Here is a 19501-nt window from a genome sequence, read left to right as displayed (position 1 = left end):
GAGGATATAGTAATTAAAACATATCAAAACATTACTATCTTAGAAATGACTCTATGATATAGTCCAGGAATTAATGAAATATGAACCTCTGAGTATCTCACTATGCATATTTAATATTTAAATTGCTAAATAATGCAGTCTTAGGTTTCTTCCGTATTTGAGTAAAGCCACTTTGCTGTCTCACTTTTTTTTTATCCTCACCCGAGGACATTTTCCATTTTTTGTTCAGGTAGAGTGGGAGGGAGAGAGAGGAACAGAGAGAGAGAGAAACATCGACGTGAAAGGGACACATTAAGTAGCTGACATCCGCACGACCGACCAGGGCCAGGGACAAACTGCAGCCGAGGTACGTGCCCTTAGCCGGAACTGAACCCAGGTCTCTCTGGTCCACAGGCCGACGCTCTAACCACTGAGTCAAACCGGCCAGGGCTGCTGCCTCCCTTTTAACCTTCATTAATGTCCAGAGATTACCCGAAATTTGAAAACATTTCCCCCTCGGGGGATCAAGGAGGTCATGCAGAGAAGGCTGTGATTGCCTCCCCCTCCCCTTCCCCCTAGAAGGCATCCCATAATTGTACAGTGCAGTCTGGACACTCACAGACCAGACTCCAACCTGGAATTTGATGGAGAATAAATAGCTGACTTTGCCTGTGGTTTAAACTTCATACTATACTTTCATTTTACATTTTTTTCCACCCAGACACTAGAGAAAGCTATTATACATGAATGAACATTTAAATACACTCCTTCTGCATACTGACATGTTAAAAAATGGACAGAATACAGGGTTCAACTTGATTTTTCAGAGTTTTCACGTGAAATTTTGTGTACTGCACTTTCGTCGTATGCGCACCAGGACTGATGGGATTTCCTGGTCCTGCAGTCAGAGATCCATGGGGTCTGAATCCAGCTCTGCCGTTTACTGTGACCCAGGGGACAGTCCTCGGCTCTGTTCATCTCAGTTTGCATCCATGATGTGAGGATAATAACACCGCCTATGTAGGCAGGTTGGATGTTAGGATTAAATAGGATAATGCCCGTGAGACAGTTCGCATAGTGCTTGGCATACGGTGAACTGAACAAATTTGTATCCATAATTATTGTTGTCGTTAAACGCCTGCAAATCACAGTTCGAGGGACACAATTTACAAAAGTGGATGATAGCGGCAGGGACTACTTGAGGATTAGAGCTGGAGAGAGGTGAACATAAGCACCGTGTACCTGTCCTCTTGAAATGTTCTAATAGCGTTTCACCGGTCAGGCGGATTATGTTCTAGTTGAACGAAATGGCAGAGCACAGGAGGAGCGTGGTGCCTTCGCTGTCCTCTGTAATCCTGGGGGGAGAGCGCTCTGCTCTGGTTCTCTGGCTGCCTGCGTCTGTTGATGGGAGCGATGACACGTTGAAACTGGAAGAAACTATTTTCTCTTGGTTACCAGGAGGACTCTCCTTTGGATCTAGAAATATATTATGTTACGAATTTAGTGACTAGAGTGCATAGACTATGTTTGGACCAGAGAAAAAGGAAAACACGTTTGAGTTTATCTCACAGTGGTCTCTGCTGCATGGCGCTACCACTTAGCTCGATTTATTTAGGAGTTCTGAGTAGTGTTCCAGGTCCACTTACAGATTTAAATATTTGCCCGTTTGAGGTAATTAATAGCAAAATCTCATTTATTTTGCATATCGGATAATATCTAACACTCCCGAAAGGGGTTACAACTTAAAAATAAGTAAACTTAGCTAAATATTAAAATGTGAAATAAATGATCATAAAGTGAATATTTATTGCTATTCAGAAGCATTATAACTTCTGTCTCTTCATTAATTCCTGACAAACTTTCAAAACAGAATTGCATTAAATGGGAAATTTCCATGATTCAAGAGTTGTAGAATTTCTATAGTCCAACCAGGACCATGGTGTTGAACCCTAAAAGTAGCACTGGTTCGGAATGGTTAATGCACAATGAAAACTGCAGTGATGTATTTGGGGAAAGCCAGAGGACATGATTACGGCATTGAGTTTTTCTAAGAGAAATGGATCTTTTCTCTGTTCATCATCCTGAGAAGAGGTTAATCCTGGGATCAAGTGAGGTTTCGACTAATTTCAGTGGCCACGCTGAAACAATACCCTCTGACCCTCGTCTGTGTAATTATATAGCTCCGTCTTTTACTAGTCGGCTTAATGAGATATGTGTCCAAATTTGGGTCTTAATTGAGGACTTTTCTGTACCAACTCCAGTTAAGGAATCTCTTCATTTTTGTTCATTTAGGGAATAGTTATTGAGCTTTGGGTAAGGTGCTGGGTGTACTAATATCTGAGAAACGTGGCCTCTGTCCTTTTGAAGCTTACGGTGTAAGTGGGAGAAGGTATACGTTTAGCACACTGTTTGTCTTGCCATTTGCTTAAAGTGATTAAAAGCAATGAAAGGTTTCAGTACACAAGAGATCTGAGCAGTCCCTTATTCTTCGAAAGGCTGTGTGTGCTCTGTGTCTCTCAGCCACCGTGTAGGGTGCAGGGTGTGTCTACCAAACTAAGACGTGCAGGGGAGTGTTGCTCCAGCCTCTTCCTCCAAACTGCAGTGGGGGGGTCACATGAGTGCATCGTGGGGAGCAGGGGTGCTAGACTGTGGGGACTCAGGCTTGGGCCATGTCTCTGGCTCCCTGATTAAATCTAGAAAAGTCAACAAATCTTAACCAATCATGAATTTCATCCATGGAAAAGCAAAGTGTAGGGCCATTAGATAACCTCTCAGTTCCCGCCAGTGTCATGGGGTTGTTTTGAGACTTAAATGAGCTAACATTTGTAAAGTGCTTTACCTAGTACCTGGCACCCAATACTAATAATGACAAATTCTTTGCTAGCCAGTGTTTTGTACGAAGTCCTGTTCTAATCTTTATGTGTGTGTGCGTTCATTCAGTCCCCCTCGGAGGGACGTACCTCATCATCTCCATGATATCCGAGAGGAAACTGAGGCTTTAGAGCTTCGACCCATGAGCCCTCAGACATCAGAGCCGTGACCGAGGTTGACCCTTTCCCAGGGTGGCAGTCTTCCTTGTTGCTGACAAGCTGTTTCGTGTTTTCCTTCTTTCTCTCCAGGTGTCATAGAGACGTCGGACCGGCTGGACCGCGAGTCGGCCTCCCATTACTGGCTGACGGTCTACGCCGCCGACCAGGGCGTAGTGCCTCTCTCGTCGTTCGTGCAGGTCTACGTGGAGGTGGAGGACGTCAACGACAACGCCCCGCGGACCTCGGAGCCCGTCTACTACCCGGAGGTCGTGGAGAATTCCCCCAAGGACGTGTCTGTGGTCCAGGTCGAGGCATTTGACCCTGATTCCAGCTCTAATGACAAGCTGACGTACAAGGTCACGAGTGGGAATCCACAAGGGTTCTTTGCAATCCACCCAAAAACAGGTATGTGTTAGCACTGCCGCGTGAACAGCTCTTGTTTATACTCTCCTGATGGGGGCACATGCAAGCATGCACGTCCCGCTGTTCTTTAGTGTGTAACACGTTGGTTTCCTTGTGAGTTATCCAAGACAAGTGTATTGCCAGATGAAAAATTACTCCAGATATGTTTTTCCTTTGAATTTGCTTTTGTAAAGTTCCTTTATGATTTTGCTCATGAGTTTTCACTTGCAGGTTAAAAAGAAAATATTGTTTCAGTAATAACTCCTAAGTGAGTGATATATCTTAAACTTCCTGCAAAACCTACTGCTGCTAAGTATCCCAATTTCCTTAACTACTTTTTATGAAGAATAGCAAAGGCATTTATTTCACGATTCACAGTGGGTTTGTTGTTGTTGTTCTGTTGTGTGGAATTTTTTCCACAGCACAGTGCTGAGTCTCTGCAGGCCGTAGGATCAGGGTGAGACTGTTTGCAGGCTGCAGACTTTCTTAAATGGTATCTCGAGTTGCCCTCCCATCTTCTCTCCGTGTCTGACCCCTGCTTCGAAGCAGAAAGCTCCTTGGCTCCAGACTCCGCTTCCAAGGTCCTCGCCAACTTCTAATCTTTGTTCTCTTACATTGAACAGCGCATCTACTCTCTTCTTAGTCCTTGGTTTGTTTGTTTTATTATTTCGCCTAAAAAAGAGGTTCAGCCTGGCTGGCGCTGGTGTCCTGGCAGCTGGCTGTCATTTGTGTCATTTATGCTTTGGAACCTTCACAGGCAGAGTCCCACGCTCCGGCTGCGTGATGGGAGCGAAACCAGAACCGCCATGAGGGGACAGTTTATCTGCAGGAAAATGAAACTTCTCATCAAATAGACCACTGGCCTGTGAGCCCAGACGGGTCAGTGATTCAGTACTTTCCTGTAGAATCTAATTATGAATTCTGAAGAAGGAGATGTACTGTAATTTGCATATCTCTGTCATGTTTTTGCTTATTATGGCTTTCCTTATTCCAGGGGAGCTGGCCTGTTCAGGGACTGGGTTGTCTGACACGTGTGTCAAGGAAATAATACACAAAACCCAGAATTAAAGAGGCTTTCTCAGCTTCCTTAGCAATCTTTGTCGTCCCTTTTATGTACCATTTTTATTTCATAATTCCCTTTGTTGAACTTAAAAGGAAGCAATCCTTACAGTGGAAAGAAGGTTGAGTTCAGCATTTGCATACTCAGATGTCTGTAGAAAGATACCTGACAGAGAGAGACTCTGTGTGTGTGTGGGGGGAGATTTTGTCTCTTAAAAGGCATGTTAAAATGTTAGTGTTGAACCTCTTGTCAGCAGTCACAGAGACTGTCTTTCTTGAGAGTTAAAAGCGAACATAAGTTCAAGGTGGGTTTCGAACGTGTCAGGGTTTACCTTTGTTTTGAGGAAGCAGCAATGTCCCCTGTTTGGCCACATTCTGAGGGAGCACAGGAGGGAGTTCGGAGTCGTAGAAAACCAGCAGTTGGTTATTAAGAAGGATTGAGCCATATAAGGATTTAATTATAGGGGAGAGAAATGAGATCCGAGAGGCCTTTCTTTTGGAAGCATTAGGGGAATGACACAGGACCCCAAGCTTCAGAAAAGGGCTGGAATGAAGCGATTACTCGGGAACAGGAAGCCTTGACACAGCCTCTCGAGGTGATCCGTCGCAGCGCCGTGCGGACTCTGCTGCACCAGTGGGAACTGCCTTCAGTCTTCTCGTCACGTCCACCGAAAGGAAACTAAGGGCCAAGAGAGCAGACAGCGCTAGCGATGTAACAGAAGAAGTTAGGGGTGTATATGATTTTTGAAGGAGGATATTTGCCTCACAGTGAGGGGTGTGTGTGGCCTGGAGAAGTCTGGAGGTCAAGCCCTGAGAGGTAATTCAAGAGCTTGAACGTAACTGCCCCCTTTAAAAAACTGTTTGGAGAATTAGGCTTGCAAACGTTTTCGTTTTTCTTACGTTGTCTTTTAGATTAGGTTAACTTCCCTGTTGAAGAGACAGACAGGGACGTCGTAAATGGCCTTTTGAGTGTCCGAGCGCAGATAGGTCTGGACGTGCGTGTTTGAGAACCAGAGAGGAAAGACACTAAGGAAATTCTGTGTTAGAGCTGCTGTGGGGCCCGAAACCTTGGCGGTCCCTGGGCGCTGAGACAGTGGTATCACTGCGGTGGTTATGAAACGTGATTGGTGTGGCATCGCCATCTCCTGTCAGTCCCTGTCCTGACAGCTCTTAGGAAGAGGTGTCTGCCCCGGCCTCTTCCCATGGTCCCGGAGAGTAAGTCCCCAGAGCCCCGGGCTGAAGCGCAGGCGCCCTGCTACCAGGACAGCAGGAGATGGAGGGTCACAGAGCGTTGGTTTCCCCTGGGTGGAAGGCAGATGACAGTGGGAATAACTACAGTTGGTACACAGGGGTATTTGTTGTGAAGTGTGGTGTAGACCGGACGGTTAGTAAGGAAGACTGATCACTCCTTGAGTCACCTAAGGTCTCTTCAGGTCGAGAAGTAACCATACGTTGACATGCGCATCTTTAAAGGATATGGTAGCCCGGCCGGTGTGGCTCAGTGGTGGAGCGTCGACCCCTGCACCAAGAGGTCGCAGGTTTGATTCCTGGTCAGGGCACATGCCCAGGTTGTGGGCATGATCCCCAGTGGGGTCGTGCAGGAGGTAGCCAGTCGATATTCTCTCTCATCTACATTTCTCTCTCTCTCTCTCTCTCTCTCTCTAATATCAATAAAGAAAAAAAAAATTAAAAAAAAAAGAATATGATAAACATAGAGCTTCACCAGGTCTGTCTGTCTCTAGATGACTTTATTCTCTCAACTCAGCAAAAAATCCGGGCATGACCCTTGGGCAACATGCAATGCTTCCAAGTGCACTTCTTCCTCAGAACCTGCAGAGCAGACTGATTTTAGTGGTGGTGGGTCACTGCGAGGGGAGGCCAGATTGGGGAAGCCGATGAGTGACAGTCTGATGGAGAAGGTTCCCGCGATTCACGACCCAGAACCCCACCTGGAGATCCTGAGTCATGTTCCTTAATCATTGCTGGCTGAGTGAGAAAGTTACTGGGCTGGAAACCAAGAGGTCTGGGCGATGGTGAGGTCCACCTCCGGAGCCTGGGAACACTGGCCTCCAGGCCCTGGCACTGTGCACGCGGGTGGGTGAGGCCCGGTGTGCAGAGCAGGGCGCACAGGAGCCCGCCGGGGCAGGGCCGCAGCGCCCTCACTCGCACACGTTTGCTCTGTTGACTGTGCGGAGGATCGCGTACTTGTGCGTTGGATAAACAGCTTTGGTGAAGTGAAATTGCTCTTCACTGGTGCAGGTCAACGGAGGACCCTGGGGCTTGGCCGGCAGGCTGGAGAGAGGCTGCGTGTTGGTTTATGCGTGGAGTGTGTACTGAGCCCCGCCCTGGGCAGTGTGTTTGTTAAGAGATGCTCTGAAGTTGTCGGTCTGTGTGGGCGAAGGAGCGGAGCGAAGCGGGCGGCTGTGCACCCCTCTGCAGGAAGCGGGGCGCGGGGCGCGCGTCACGGTGGGGGCACGTGGAAGGGGCGCTGAGTTACAGACCAAGGGATGACGTTAGAGGAACATACGGGAGATGGCTACTCTCCGTGGGGAAGCTGAACTACCAGAGCAAGGGTTAAAGGGGCATATTTATGCGATTTTTATAAACTGACCTATTTTCGAGAGTCTCCATGCAACCCCTTGGAACATTTTGTGTAAACATAAATCCAGTGGCCGCACGAAGTCATTTTGGAGAGGAGAGAAACATTTCCACAGTCCCCTTTTCTCCTTTTGTCATAACGTGGCAAAGTAGTAAAACAAAACCAGAACATCTTCCTAGGACTGGCTTTAATCATCTGAATTTTGGGTTCATTCTAAGTTTGAATGAACATTTTTGAATTTTTTTTTTTCATCTCTTAGCCAAAGTTTTTGTGCTTGATTGTAGTACCAGGAACTGTCTTTCTTTATCTCAGATGGTTCTTATTATATTGTTTATAAGTAAGGTGGTGGGGTGTTTTTTTTCCCCAGGGTGTATAGTCAAAAGGGACTTGATCCATTTCTCTTTCCTGATACACACACAGAATTTTGTTGACACCAGAATTTTTTATAACCTTTCTCTGTTTGATTTTGTCCAATATCAGTTAGGGTGAATTTGCCTCTTTTAATATAAATTGTGCAGTTGCTCAGGGTGGGAGACAGATAAGAGTGTAGAAGGTTAGATTGTCTGAGCCTCCACCGCCCCAGCCCCTGCAGACAAACGGGCACAGCTTCCTTCGTGGTATGTCAAGGTCGGCGAAGGAGGGGCGTCCCGAACAATGGGGACCAGTGTGCTTCCCGAGTTGCATTGTCCACCAGTAACCTCAGGGAACTGAAATGACCCCCGAAAAGCGTCGTCTTAGCCGGTGTTTTCAATGTGAACGTTTGAGGAGTGATCTGCAACTTATAATGGGCAGTTTTGAAGTGTTACTTCAGAAAAGACCATTGTTTTATTCTCTTATCTGTATGTTTGGTCTTTTCCATGTTTAGGACAGAAAGCAAGTATGTTTTTCATTTTTGCAAAGTTTTATTGGAGTATACTTGACCCACAGTAAATTGCACGTTTGAAGTCTGCAGTTTGATACGTGTCGACATAGCTGTAAAGCTGTGACACTGTTACCACGGCCCGGCAGCAAACATGCTCACCGGTCCCTTCTCTCTGCCGTCCCCAGGCCACCTCGATCTGCCTTCTGTCCCCGTGTGTGCTGCATTTTCTAAAAGTGTAGATGGATGGACACACACGGCGTGGACGCTCGTGACCGGGCTTCTCGCACTCGGGTGTTTGCTCTGAGACTCAGGTTGCACGCCGGTGGTGGTGAGGACCGTGGCCGGAGGCTCCCTGCCCTGCTGGGTCTCGTGTAGAGGTTCTGCAGTCGGATCACGCAGCTACCTGTTGATGGGCATTAGTGCTGCGGCCAGTGTGGCTGTTACAGATAAAGCTGCCGTGAGCATTTGAGGGGCGTCTCTGTGAACAGAAACTTCTGTTCCTCCGGATTGCAGCTTGGAGTGAGTTACTGCGGAGACTGTCTCAAGGCAGTAGGTCTCCCCTCCTCGGTCTCCCCTCCTCCGTCTCCCGTCTCAGGACTCGCCGCAGTTCTCGCCGCATTTCTCTGGTGTCCCGCAAACCACCGTCTCACTTATTCTGTCTGGTTTTCTGTCCGTTTCATGTTGGAGGGTGCATCTCATCCCCTGGCGAGAAGTGGGGGTTCAACTCTTGCTTTTTATATGGAAAAAAAGCCTATTTAATTTTAGAACTGCCACGGATATGTGTACACTGTTAAACCATCATTTAGTAAATAATATGAATCTTTTTAACCAACGCTTTTTTGTGTTTTTAAGGAGTAAAAATTGAATTTCTAGATTTATTTTAAATGGACACTTAGCAACATCCTGGGTATGTTCCCAGAGTTTGTAGAAATAGGGATCATTGGGCACTTTCATCTGCAAAATTGTATCTAAAGCCCACAGTGGTGATCCTCCATTTCTGGCTGGTCCTCCTTCCTGAAAATGCCGTTCATTGTCGTCATGTTCTACTCACCAAGACCAGAAAGTAGATGGGTGTTTGAGGGCGTGTGTGTGTGTGTGTGTGTGTGTTAACGTCATAAATTATATTACTTGTTAGAAATAGGCAATGTGTTCACATAGTACGAAATTCAAAACGTACAAAAAAGATTTCCATGAAAATGTTTGCTCCCATCCAGTTCCCTAGACACTCAGTTTTCTTCCCGAATATGTCAGCTCTGTTTTACTCTCTGTATTCATGACGCTCGTCTCTGGAACCTCGCTGACTGCCAGGCTCGAAGATTCGTACAGACAGCAGACAACTCACCTTGCCTGTGTCCACTGGCCAGTCCACACCCCATCCTTAGGACCACCCTTTGTCAGACCACTGCCCCCTGTCATCCCAGGGCCGGGGACCAGCTGACTAGGGGCAGCCCCTGAGCTCCAGAGCCCCGGAGATACCCCGGCAGTGTTTTCTGTGTGAATCTCACTGAAGGCCCCCTGCCTCTGACCGAGCGACCGGTGCAGCCTACTGGGGCCCAGGTTGGCCGGGCCGCCCTCCCCTTGGGAACTGGGAGTGACAAAGTGTCTTTTCAGGGACGGTTGTCTCCTGACCTGTTGGCCTCACCATACCTGAATAATAATGAAGCCTACATTGCAAAACACCTGGAAGAAACTAGGGTCTGCAGTTTCTTCCACTCATGTACAAGTGAGTGAAAATACATTTAAAAAAAATTTTTTTTAATCCTCACCCAAGGATATATTTTTCTTCTTCTATTTATCTTTAGATAGAGTGGGAAGGAGAGGGAGAGAAAGGGAGAGAGAGAGAAACATCAACATGAGAGGGACACGTGGACTGGTTGCCTCCTGCACGACCCTACCAGGGCTGGGGACCAACTGCAACTGAGGTATGTGCCCCTGACGGGAATTGAACCCACGACTCCTTGGTCCACTGGCGGACACTCTAACTGCTGTGCCAAACCGGCCAGGGCCATTTTTAACATTTTTAACACAGGTGGCAGCACAGTAGACAGTGATGGGCTAGCTTCCCCGGCATCACTAGATGCTGTGCTGCAGCAAAGGACTTTCTTACTGTCACTGATGGACTGGCCACATTGTAATAGAAATGGATGCGCATGTCCATGTACCTTTCAGCATCTGTTCACTGATCCACTGACTTTACACTGTCTTGTCAATGTATTATTATTTTGTTATATCTTCTCATTTCTTGATTACAGCTTCCTGTTTGGGAACAGATACACCAACAAAAAGGTTTTTTTACAGTTAAAGATAAACTTAGCAGCAGCGTATGTTAAGTAGTAGTAGAGGCATCATTTTGCCGGCGTGTGTGCGCGCACGCGCGTGCGCGCGTGTGTGTGTGTATGTCAGCATGTGCACCTTTACAGGGTTGAGGCTCTGTGACAGTCATTGGTCTATTTCTGTCTACTTGACAGAACCTTTAAATGGTTTGCAAACGATTCTGAGGCTGTTTCAGCTTACTGTTTTCAGTCTTTTCAATTCTGTAGAGTTAAAATTCCACGTGTTTTGGAGGCTGGTCTCTGAATCTCTCTTCACTGCGGGATCTGCAGCACAGGGCCTCCTAGCCCTGGTCAGTCCTGCTGGCTCTCCCTCGGCTGGTTTCCAGTGGGTGTCTGATCCCTGTCACCTCCGAGGCCTCGAAGGAGACAGCCCAAGAAAACCCAGCAAATCTCAGTTCCTTTTTTGTTGCCTTCTGTCTTATCCTCCCATCTCTCCTGAGCTCCTCTTACAGTCCCGCGACCTCACTTCGATGAGGCTGGGCCGGAACCTTCACTAGGAGGCGGGGCAGTGAGAAGTGTGGCTTCTGTGTTTCGCGCCCTGCGTGTTACCAGCAGCCTCACAAGAAGCCCTGCCGATACCAAGACTGCTGTCTTCCCCGTGTTACAGATTGTGCTTCAGAGAGGTCGAGGCTTCCTGGAGGTGGTAGCCAGCAAGACGGGATTTCCTAACTGCTTCTCGGGGTGCGCCTTCCCAGATTCCCTCTCTGTGCCTCTGGGCTTGGGGTGCAGATGTGGTTTGGAAGCCCGGCCTTCTGTTCTCTGTGTTAGGAGCCTGTGTTATGTAATGATTATTTCTTAGGCTGATCTTATTTCTGTGGTATCTTTGGACTCCAAAAAGCAGTGCTTCAAAAGAACATTAGATGTGTCAACTCAGTTATATTAACCGTGTGCTGCCTGGATCACTGAAGGGCCAGGTAGTAACATCTTAGGCTGTGCAAGTACATTGTCTCTGTCACAGTGGAGCAAAAGCAATCGTGGACACTACGGAAATGAGTAGTCGAGGCCATGTTCCAACAAAACTTGTTTTGACACTGGAAGTTGAATTTCATGCACTTTACATGTTCGTGTTTCACAGTACATTATTCTGTTGATTTTTTCCAACCTTTTAAGAAGGTGAACGCCGTTCTTAGCTTGCACACCATACAAGAACAGCCCGGCAGAGGTCTCCTGATCCCCGACAAGTTGATGTAGTTACTAATGGAACTAAATTGTTGATTTTTTTCGGAGGAGTGGACCACTTGATAGTCCTGAAGTAAAAACTGAAAAAATTCCCCATGTTTTTAGCACTGAATACTTAGAAAAAATGATCTGTGTTTTGCTTCTTCAGCATATGAAAGTGATTCTTTACAGAATAGTAGAAACCAGCCCAGGGAGAGCCTGCAGGACTGACCAGGTAGACTATTAGTTATCAAAGTTAAAATCTCAGAGATTGAGCAAGTTGATGATAGACATTAGTCAGATTTCACTTTGAGAAATAACTATTTCTCATTAGAAGATAAAAATTGAGATTTTTCATACTTCTTTGTGCTGGTGTGTCCTGTTAATAATATTTCAGCTCTCACAGTTGGCTATATGTAGACTTGCCTGGTTTTTACCATTTTCTCCATTTTTCATTCCCTTATTCTGAGTCGAGATATTAATGCTGAAATTACTAAGTTCTAACTTTCTATGCTTTGTAGAGGACAACTTTATACAGTGGCCTGTTTTTTGCTTATTTGTTTACATGTAGGGTAGAGTATTGAATATAGAATTATTTTATGTTCAATATAAGAAATATTATCTGATTACAGACAGATTTGGTGACTTACATACACATAGTTTGTATGTTGTATTTCCTAAAGCATGGTGAAGCCGTAGAATGCTCTATATAGCTGATGGGTCCAGTATCACGTGGCAACTGTTTCCTCCAGCAGAGGAAGTGGCATTTTACTGTGGCTGGGAGGGAGGCAGGACAAAATGCAATAGGAAATGGCTACAGCTGCAAACTACTTCCGGGGCTTCCGGCAGCATTTGATCGCTGCGGGGGAAGGAGGCCAAGGGCCAGCCGCTGCACAATGGCAGGAATTCAGGACAAAAGCATAGATTACCTGTCTGTAGTCTTTCCCCAAAGATATGCAAGTAGTAGAAGGAAGAACCTGTAGGCTCTTCTTAACTGTTCTGCTTATTTTAAATCTTACAGTGAAGTGTGTTATCCTGAAAGTCTGAAAGAAGTCCAGTTTCTCTACACATGTTGAAACGATGATAGGCTTTTCTTTTAAAATCTACGAATACTGAATCCTCAGGATGCAAGTGGTCTTCTGTTTTTTAAAACATGTTGCTAAGTATCATTTGCTGAAATTATTTAAAGACCAGTATATTAAGGTTTTGCATTTAAGTGCTTGGGTGCACTTAGCCTTTTCTCGTCAACACAGGGTTAGCCCGAACCATGGACAGTGTGTCGGGCGTCTTCCCCTCCGTATCTCTGCTGCTGCTGACATTTATAGGGATGATGAAGGCAGTGTCCAATAAATCACATGTGGCGTCTGATCTTACGTGTATCTTAGTTTTAATGCCATCCGTTTCCAACGAGAAACCGCGACTGAGATAAATTAAAACCAAAAGAGAAGTGTGGAGATTTCTGGGAGTCATTCCCGCTCAGCCACTGCTTGTGTGACTTCCGTCATTCGATCTATTTTATTAGCCTTTTCTCTGAGACTGAAAGTTTGATCTACATGAGATCCGAGCTCCTTGCCAGACTGGACAGTCTGGGAATAGAATTCCACTTTTGGCTCCAAGCCTAATCCCGCCGGCACCAGGACTGCAGTGACAAACAGTAGCTGCTCAGATGGCCACAGCTGCCAGAGAGCTCCAGACAGGCTGAGGGAGATGCGTCTCAGAACAGCACCTCCGTGAACGCAGCGGGTGCTGTGCAGTGTCTGGGCTCGTGGCCTGAGGCTCCAAGGGGACGGATGTCGAGTGATAACCGTAGGAAAGATGGAACATTCGCTTTTGTCCCGCTAGGCCATCTGTATTTTTAGAACGGGGCTAACGGCAGCGATGCCCAGCCTCCCTGCCTGTCTTTGCATGTCTGCTCTGCCTTTATTTCCAGGGTGGGTGCTGCTCTTGCCTGTGCGTGGTGGGGATCCAGTCCTGGCTCGGGTGCTGAGGGCCAGGACCCCCCGGGATTCATTTGCTGCAGCTACCATAGACCCAAACATGATACCGAATGTGTGGTTTGCTGGCTTAGTACTTACTTTCCAGTTGGTTGATACAGATTTTAAAACTTAGGGAAATTGACATGATTTCCTTTTCAACTGTTGGAAGAGAGGGTTTAAAAAATTTAACAGGAAAAAGCTGTCCCTGGTTTAGTTTCTGCCTCTCCTGCCTGGGGGTGCCCTCTGTACACCTACTGGGCGGACTTCAGCTGTGATCTTTGTAAACTGCAGTAAACAGCCTTGTTTCGAGAACATTTTTACTTTATTGAAGGTGGTTGGGTACAGATCTGTAGAGGGTGAAGTGTGGACAGAGTGACAGTCTTGTGCTGCATGGAATGTGTAGTTACCGTCTCCTGTTCCCCTGCTTCACTGTGCTGCACTTGCTTTAATAATGTACTTTAAACATTAGAATAGATATCAGCTGGCCCTGGCCGGTTTGGCTCAGCGGTTGGAGCGTTGGCCTGTGGTCCGGAGAGACCCGGGTTCAGTTCGCGCTAGGGGCACGTACCTCGGTTGCAGTTTGTCCCCGGCCCTGGTTGGGTCGTGCAGCAACCACTGGATGTGTCCCTTTCACATCGATGTTTCTTTCTCTCTCTCCCTCCCTCCCACTCTATCTGAACAAAAAATGCAGAAATGTCCTCAGGTGAGGATAAAAAAAAAGAATAGTTACCAACTGTATTGCTTCCTTTATTTTCCATACATTTGAGTAGTCCCTGTAGTTTTTCGGTAACTAATTCAAAGCATGTTACAGTTCAGTAGTATACCATGAAAATTAAAAGAAAAACAAACCTCAGGAATCCAGTATCTATCTCGAAGTTCTAAAACACTTTTAGTTTCTAACCTGTCATATCTTTTATATTTATTTTAGAGTTTATGTTGATCTTTCCTGGTCGTAGGCATGGTACTGTTGTTTTCTTGACCTGTCTATCAGAAGGCTGAGAAGTCGTGGTGGCTAAAATAGAAAGGATAGGTTGGGCAAATGTCAGGCAAGCACAGGTAAGTATTTTCTGATTAAGCAGAAGATTGTATTGGGTATAGTATTCTTGAAAATTATTTTTTATTAATCTTATTATACCGTGAGGCCCCTTCAGTGCTTCTTGTTTGATGCCCAAAATAAAAAGGTGTGTTAAATATGTAAGGCTACTGTAACAAATGTCCGCAAACTGGGTGGTTTAGAACGAAAGAAGTTTATTCTCACACTTCTGGAGGCCAGGAGTCTGAAATGGCAGACGCTGGCAGGGCACGGTCCTCCCTCGCCTTGCCCAGCTTCTGGTGGCTCTTGGCCCTTGGAGTTGTTGGCTTGGGACAGTGTCATTCATCTCTGCTCCCGTCTTCGCTTGGCCTTCTTTCCTGTGTCGTTCTCTGCTGTTCTCTCCAGAGGACACTTGTTGAGTTTAGGACCCACCGTAAAATCCGCACCATCACAAGCACATGCTTAATTAAGTCTTACAAGACTGTTTTTTTTCCTCGAAATAATGTCATAGTTGTCACAGGTTTTAGTTGGACACAGCTTTTGGGGACAGGCCACCATTCAATGTACTACAAAAGCTGTTTCCAAAGAGAAGGAAAACATGCTGTTCAATGAAAATCGATACAGCCAGTTAGGTTGCTGTTTCCTTTTGTCTCGGAGAGACTGCGTTTCATCGGACTCACATTCTAACAGGGTTTAATGACGCGGGTCAGCGGGTCAGCAGTTGCCGATGTGTCGGGAAGATTCTGGGAGATGGTCTGAAGTAGCCTGCAGCAGTTGGGGTCCTCTCCTGCCCATGTCTCTGGATGTGACGTCTGCAGAGTTAAATCTGGTTCTTAAGTACTGTCTGTCTCCTGACACTGTGGTCCTGTTACATTTCTCTGTGTCTCAAATGGTATTTTGAGATACTTTGTTCCTGAATATGGCCCATAGTGATAATTAAAGCGACTAAAAACAATTCTGTGTTTAGGAAACTGTCTAAATAAGAGGGCATGGCATTTTTTCAACTTCTTTAAGCTTTTGGCCAAGATGTTTGACATGGGATGGATCACCAGGTCACCTGGGCACCTCATGAACCGGAACCAGGCAGGTCTTCGTGCACGGAGATCTGATTTGGGGTAGGGAAGGAAGTGGTTCGCCCATCATTTCTCTTGCTTCTGATGCACACCTCTGGGTGCAGTGAGCTGGAGTAACAGAAACTTCTAAACATTTTTTTTGGTAAGAGTTCAACTCTGGCTCCAACTCCGCTGCTAACTCTTGACTTCCAGGAATTAATTTTATATTCCTGAACCTCACTTCTTTGTTTTCAAAGTGTAGGATTTAGGCTGAACTATTTTAAAAGACCCTCTGGCCTGGCCCGTGTGGCTCAGTGGTTGAGCCGTCAACCCATGCACCAAGAGGTTCAGGGTTCAATTCCCAGTCCGGGAACATGCTCAGGTTGTGGGCCAGATCCCCGGAGAGGGGTGTGCAGGAGGTGACCAGTCAGTGTTCTCTCTCATTGATGTTTCTATTTTTTTCTCCCTCTCTCTTCCTCTCGCTCTCTCTCTAACATAAACAATGAAAAAAAATTTTTAAATAAATAAAAATAAAAGACCCTCTGGCTCTAGCCAATTTAGTTTTACAGTAAGAGGACATTTTAGAGTGTGTGATACATTTCATTAAAATTTTGCTTCAAAAACATTAGAAAAAAATTGTAAGAGATAAGCCACTGTGATATTTCTAACAAGTTTTCACTTCTTTACATACATGACCACATATTTGAGGATCTAAAAAAATAATTTATTTGAGACTGTCCAAGCTATGATTAATTTTCAAGCAATATATATTTCTATATAGTTTAATGTTTAAATTTCTTTAAATAATACACCTGTTAAAAGTTACACATTACCACAATAAATAAATATGTAAAGTAAAACTTGAAAGTGCCCTTTTCTCTCTTCCTTTGACCCACCTGTTCCATTTCCCAGGACTAACCACAGGGGTTTGACCTTTCATGAAGGTGTGTACACATACTACATGTCATATAGATTGCCATTTTGGTTTTTGTAGTATGCTTTGTGTAAAAGTTGCTTGAGCAACGTTAAGTTTTATAGTCTACTCATCGAGGTATTACAATTGTTTTATTGTAATTGTGGCTAATTCTTAAAGCATATCAAGTGTCCTGCTAAAGTAGGAGTTAAAAGTAGGAGGGTAGAAACCACATTTCCAGATTCTGGTAGTAGCATCTACTGCAGAAGTTACCTTGTCTGCTCTGAAGATGCCCAAGGCTTACAAACACCCCTCTCACCAGATGGCCGCACTTAAAGTCCCTAAGCTTAACGAGGGGCAGGCTACAGTAAAGTCTTTCAGAAAAATCAGTGAGGAGGCCTTGGCAGTGTACGGCTCAGCCGGTCGGGCGGGGCACTGTCCGGCAGACCAAAGGGTTGCGGATTCAGGTCCTGTCAGGGCACACACCTAGGTTGCAGAGTTCGATCCTTGGTCAGGGCACATGCGTAGGTTTCCAGTGGACCCCAGTTGGGGCGTCTGCGGGAGGCAGTGGGAAGCAGCTGATCTTTCTCCCACCTAGCCCCTCTAAAATCAATTTTAAAAAGTCAGTGGGGAAAATGGTGTAGCTAGAGTGCATGTCTGTGGTCAAGAGTTAGTCACAACAGTGCTGTGGTTAGTACAACGTGGTGACCAGGACGGGGGTCCTGAGGATGCCAGAAGGAGCCAGGCTTCGTGGAGAGAACGTTCCAGCCCTGCAGTAAGGGGAGAAGCTCGTGTGTTTTCCCTGCATAATTTTGTTGTGTGATCCTTATATATTGAATATATAACTGTAATTTGTACACTCACCGTTATTTATGTGAGTTAAGAGCTCGGGTTCTGGAATTAGACTAGGGTCAAATCTCAGCTTTGCCATTTACTGGCTTTGTGACTTGGCCTCTCAAAGCCTCAATCAAATACCTTTAAAATGAAGATCATCTATTGGTCGCTGCCATAGAGAAGTGCTGTGATTCTTCCCTGGGAACAAGGCACGTGAAATGCTTAGCCCACATCCTGGGGACCACAGTTAGTGTCGACTGAAATGCACAATAAGAGGGAGTAGTTTAATACTCATCTTGCCCTGTTAGGTAGGTGTAAGGGCTGAGTCTCCTTAAATAAATGGCACGTCGTCGAGGACAGGGGCCTTGTCGTGCACTTAGAGTGAAATATTTGGGGAAGACATTCTGAAAAGTAAGTTGAATGACAATACAGGCTGACCAGCTAGTAAGCTTTATGACATCATGACTGCTTGTGAACATACATTTCATTGATTAATATTTAGTCATTAGCAAGAGAGCATCAGAGGCAAAAAATATAAACAGGTAGATAATGATTTTTCAAAAGTCACTGTGAAATACAGACTTTGGAGTTTTAGGTGTTGAGATGAAGCTGTAAACTAACAACAACAGCCCTGGCTGGGGGTTAGAGCGTCAGCCTGCGGTACAGAGAGACCTGGGTTCGGTTCCTGCTAAGGGCACGTACCTCGGTTGCAGTTTGTCCCCGGCCCTGGTTGGGTCGTGCGGGTGGCAGCCACTCAATGTGACCCTTTCACATCGATGTTTCTCTCTCTCTCTCTCTCTCTCTCTCTCTCCCTCCCCCCCTCCCTCCCTCCCCCTCCCACTCTGTCTGAACAAAAAATGGAAAAATGTCCTCAGGTGAGGATAAAAAAGTAATAATAGTAAAAAATAAATAAATAAATAAACTAACAACAACAAAACAGGTTTTTCTGTTGCAGCCAAGTCCAGTGAGCTGGAGACTGGTCACTGGGGCATTCATTACAGAGCCGTTGGCACAGTCAGAATCTTTGCTTTTTTCACTATTCTTGCTTCAAATTTTAACCAGAGTGAAAGATTTCAGATGTTGTCCATGTTAAAGTTCTTGGTGTAATTTGAAATAGGAGACTTTGAAGGAGCAGAGATGACTGGTGACTTTAAATTATTTACATTAAATTGAAAGTTCGGTCTTGAGTCACACTTGCCAAGGTGCTTAGTGGTCACACGCTGGGGGCGGGCGTGCTGGACAGGGCAGGGTGGGACATTCTGTGGCCACAGGAAGTGCAGCTGGTGTGCGTCTGTGGTCATTGCCGGGTGCAGAGGGTCAGAACGCCCGAGTAGTGTAGGGGACAGAGGAAATGTTCGGAGGAATGGAGCATTGGTTAGGTGAGCAGACATTTATTTCTTCCCCTATCTTTTCACTTCCCTCTACTTATTCTCAAGTAGAAAAATTGGAAAATGGTTCAAAGTAAATTTCCTGCCAAACAAGTATTTTTTCTTTGGAGCCGGGACCTTTTCTTTTCCAGTTCTGGTTAGAAAACTCCTGCTACAGATCCCAGATACTTGATCTCACTGTGGCTGGACCGTAATTAAGTTCAGAAATCCTTTTTCCTGGTCTGGCTGGTTTGCTCAGTGGTGAGAGCGTCAGCCCGCGGACCGGAGAGGCCTGGGTTCAGTTCCTGCTAAGGGCAGGTACCTGGGTTGCGGTTTGTCCCCTGCCCTGTTGGGGTCGTGTGGGTGGCGACCAATCAGTGTGTCTCTCTCACATCGATTTTCTCTCTCTCTCTTCCTCCCTCTCTCCCTCCCACTCTACCTGGAGATAAATGCAAAAATGTCCTCGGGTGAGGATAAAAAATAAAAAAAAAGAAATCCTTCTTCCCCTTTTCCAGCTGCCATCTCGCTGCTTCTGCAGTGCTGATGTTTCAGCCACTTCCCCCCGGCTCAGAGCCCTGAGTCCCCGCTTCCCTCAGGTGTCTGTAGACCTGCGGCTTCAGGCGACTGAACTCCCCGCCGCCTTCCTAGGGATGTTCGGAGCAGCGTCACCGCTCTGAGCCTGTAAAAACAGTAATTCATTGATCACGGTATAGGTGTTGCCACATATATACATAGGGATTAAATGAGATAATGTAGTATTTAAAGCCCATAGCACAATACCTTGGCTTTTTAGTAACACTTCGAGTTGAGGTGGTTTGATGTATTAGCTTTTGCTTTATAGCAAGCCATCCCGAAACTCAGTGGCTTAAAACCACCGCCACGGGGTAGTTAGGGTTGTGTGGGCA

At 46.0% G+C, this 19501-nt stretch overlaps 1 protein-coding gene across 1 annotated transcript in view; it reads left to right on the top strand.

Moving 5' to 3' along the window:
- FAT1 (FAT atypical cadherin 1) overlaps positions 1-19501 on the top strand; it is a 134834-nt gene that overhangs the window by 59127 nt on the left and 56206 nt on the right. The window contains exon 3 of the mRNA XM_036250376.1: positions 3099-3413. Coding sequence (XP_036106269.1) covers positions 3099-3413 — 315 coding nt within the window. The remainder of the gene's footprint in view (positions 1-3098; positions 3414-19501) is intronic.

This window comes from Molossus molossus, unplaced genomic scaffold (assembly GCF_014108415.1).
Source record: "Molossus molossus isolate mMolMol1 unplaced genomic scaffold, mMolMol1.p scaffold_m16_p_9, whole genome shotgun sequence".
Classification (NCBI taxonomy): domain Eukaryota; kingdom Metazoa; phylum Chordata; class Mammalia; order Chiroptera; family Molossidae; genus Molossus; species Molossus molossus.
The sequence above is the reverse complement of the archived record's forward strand: the minus strand, read 5'-3'. Positions and strand labels throughout refer to the sequence as shown.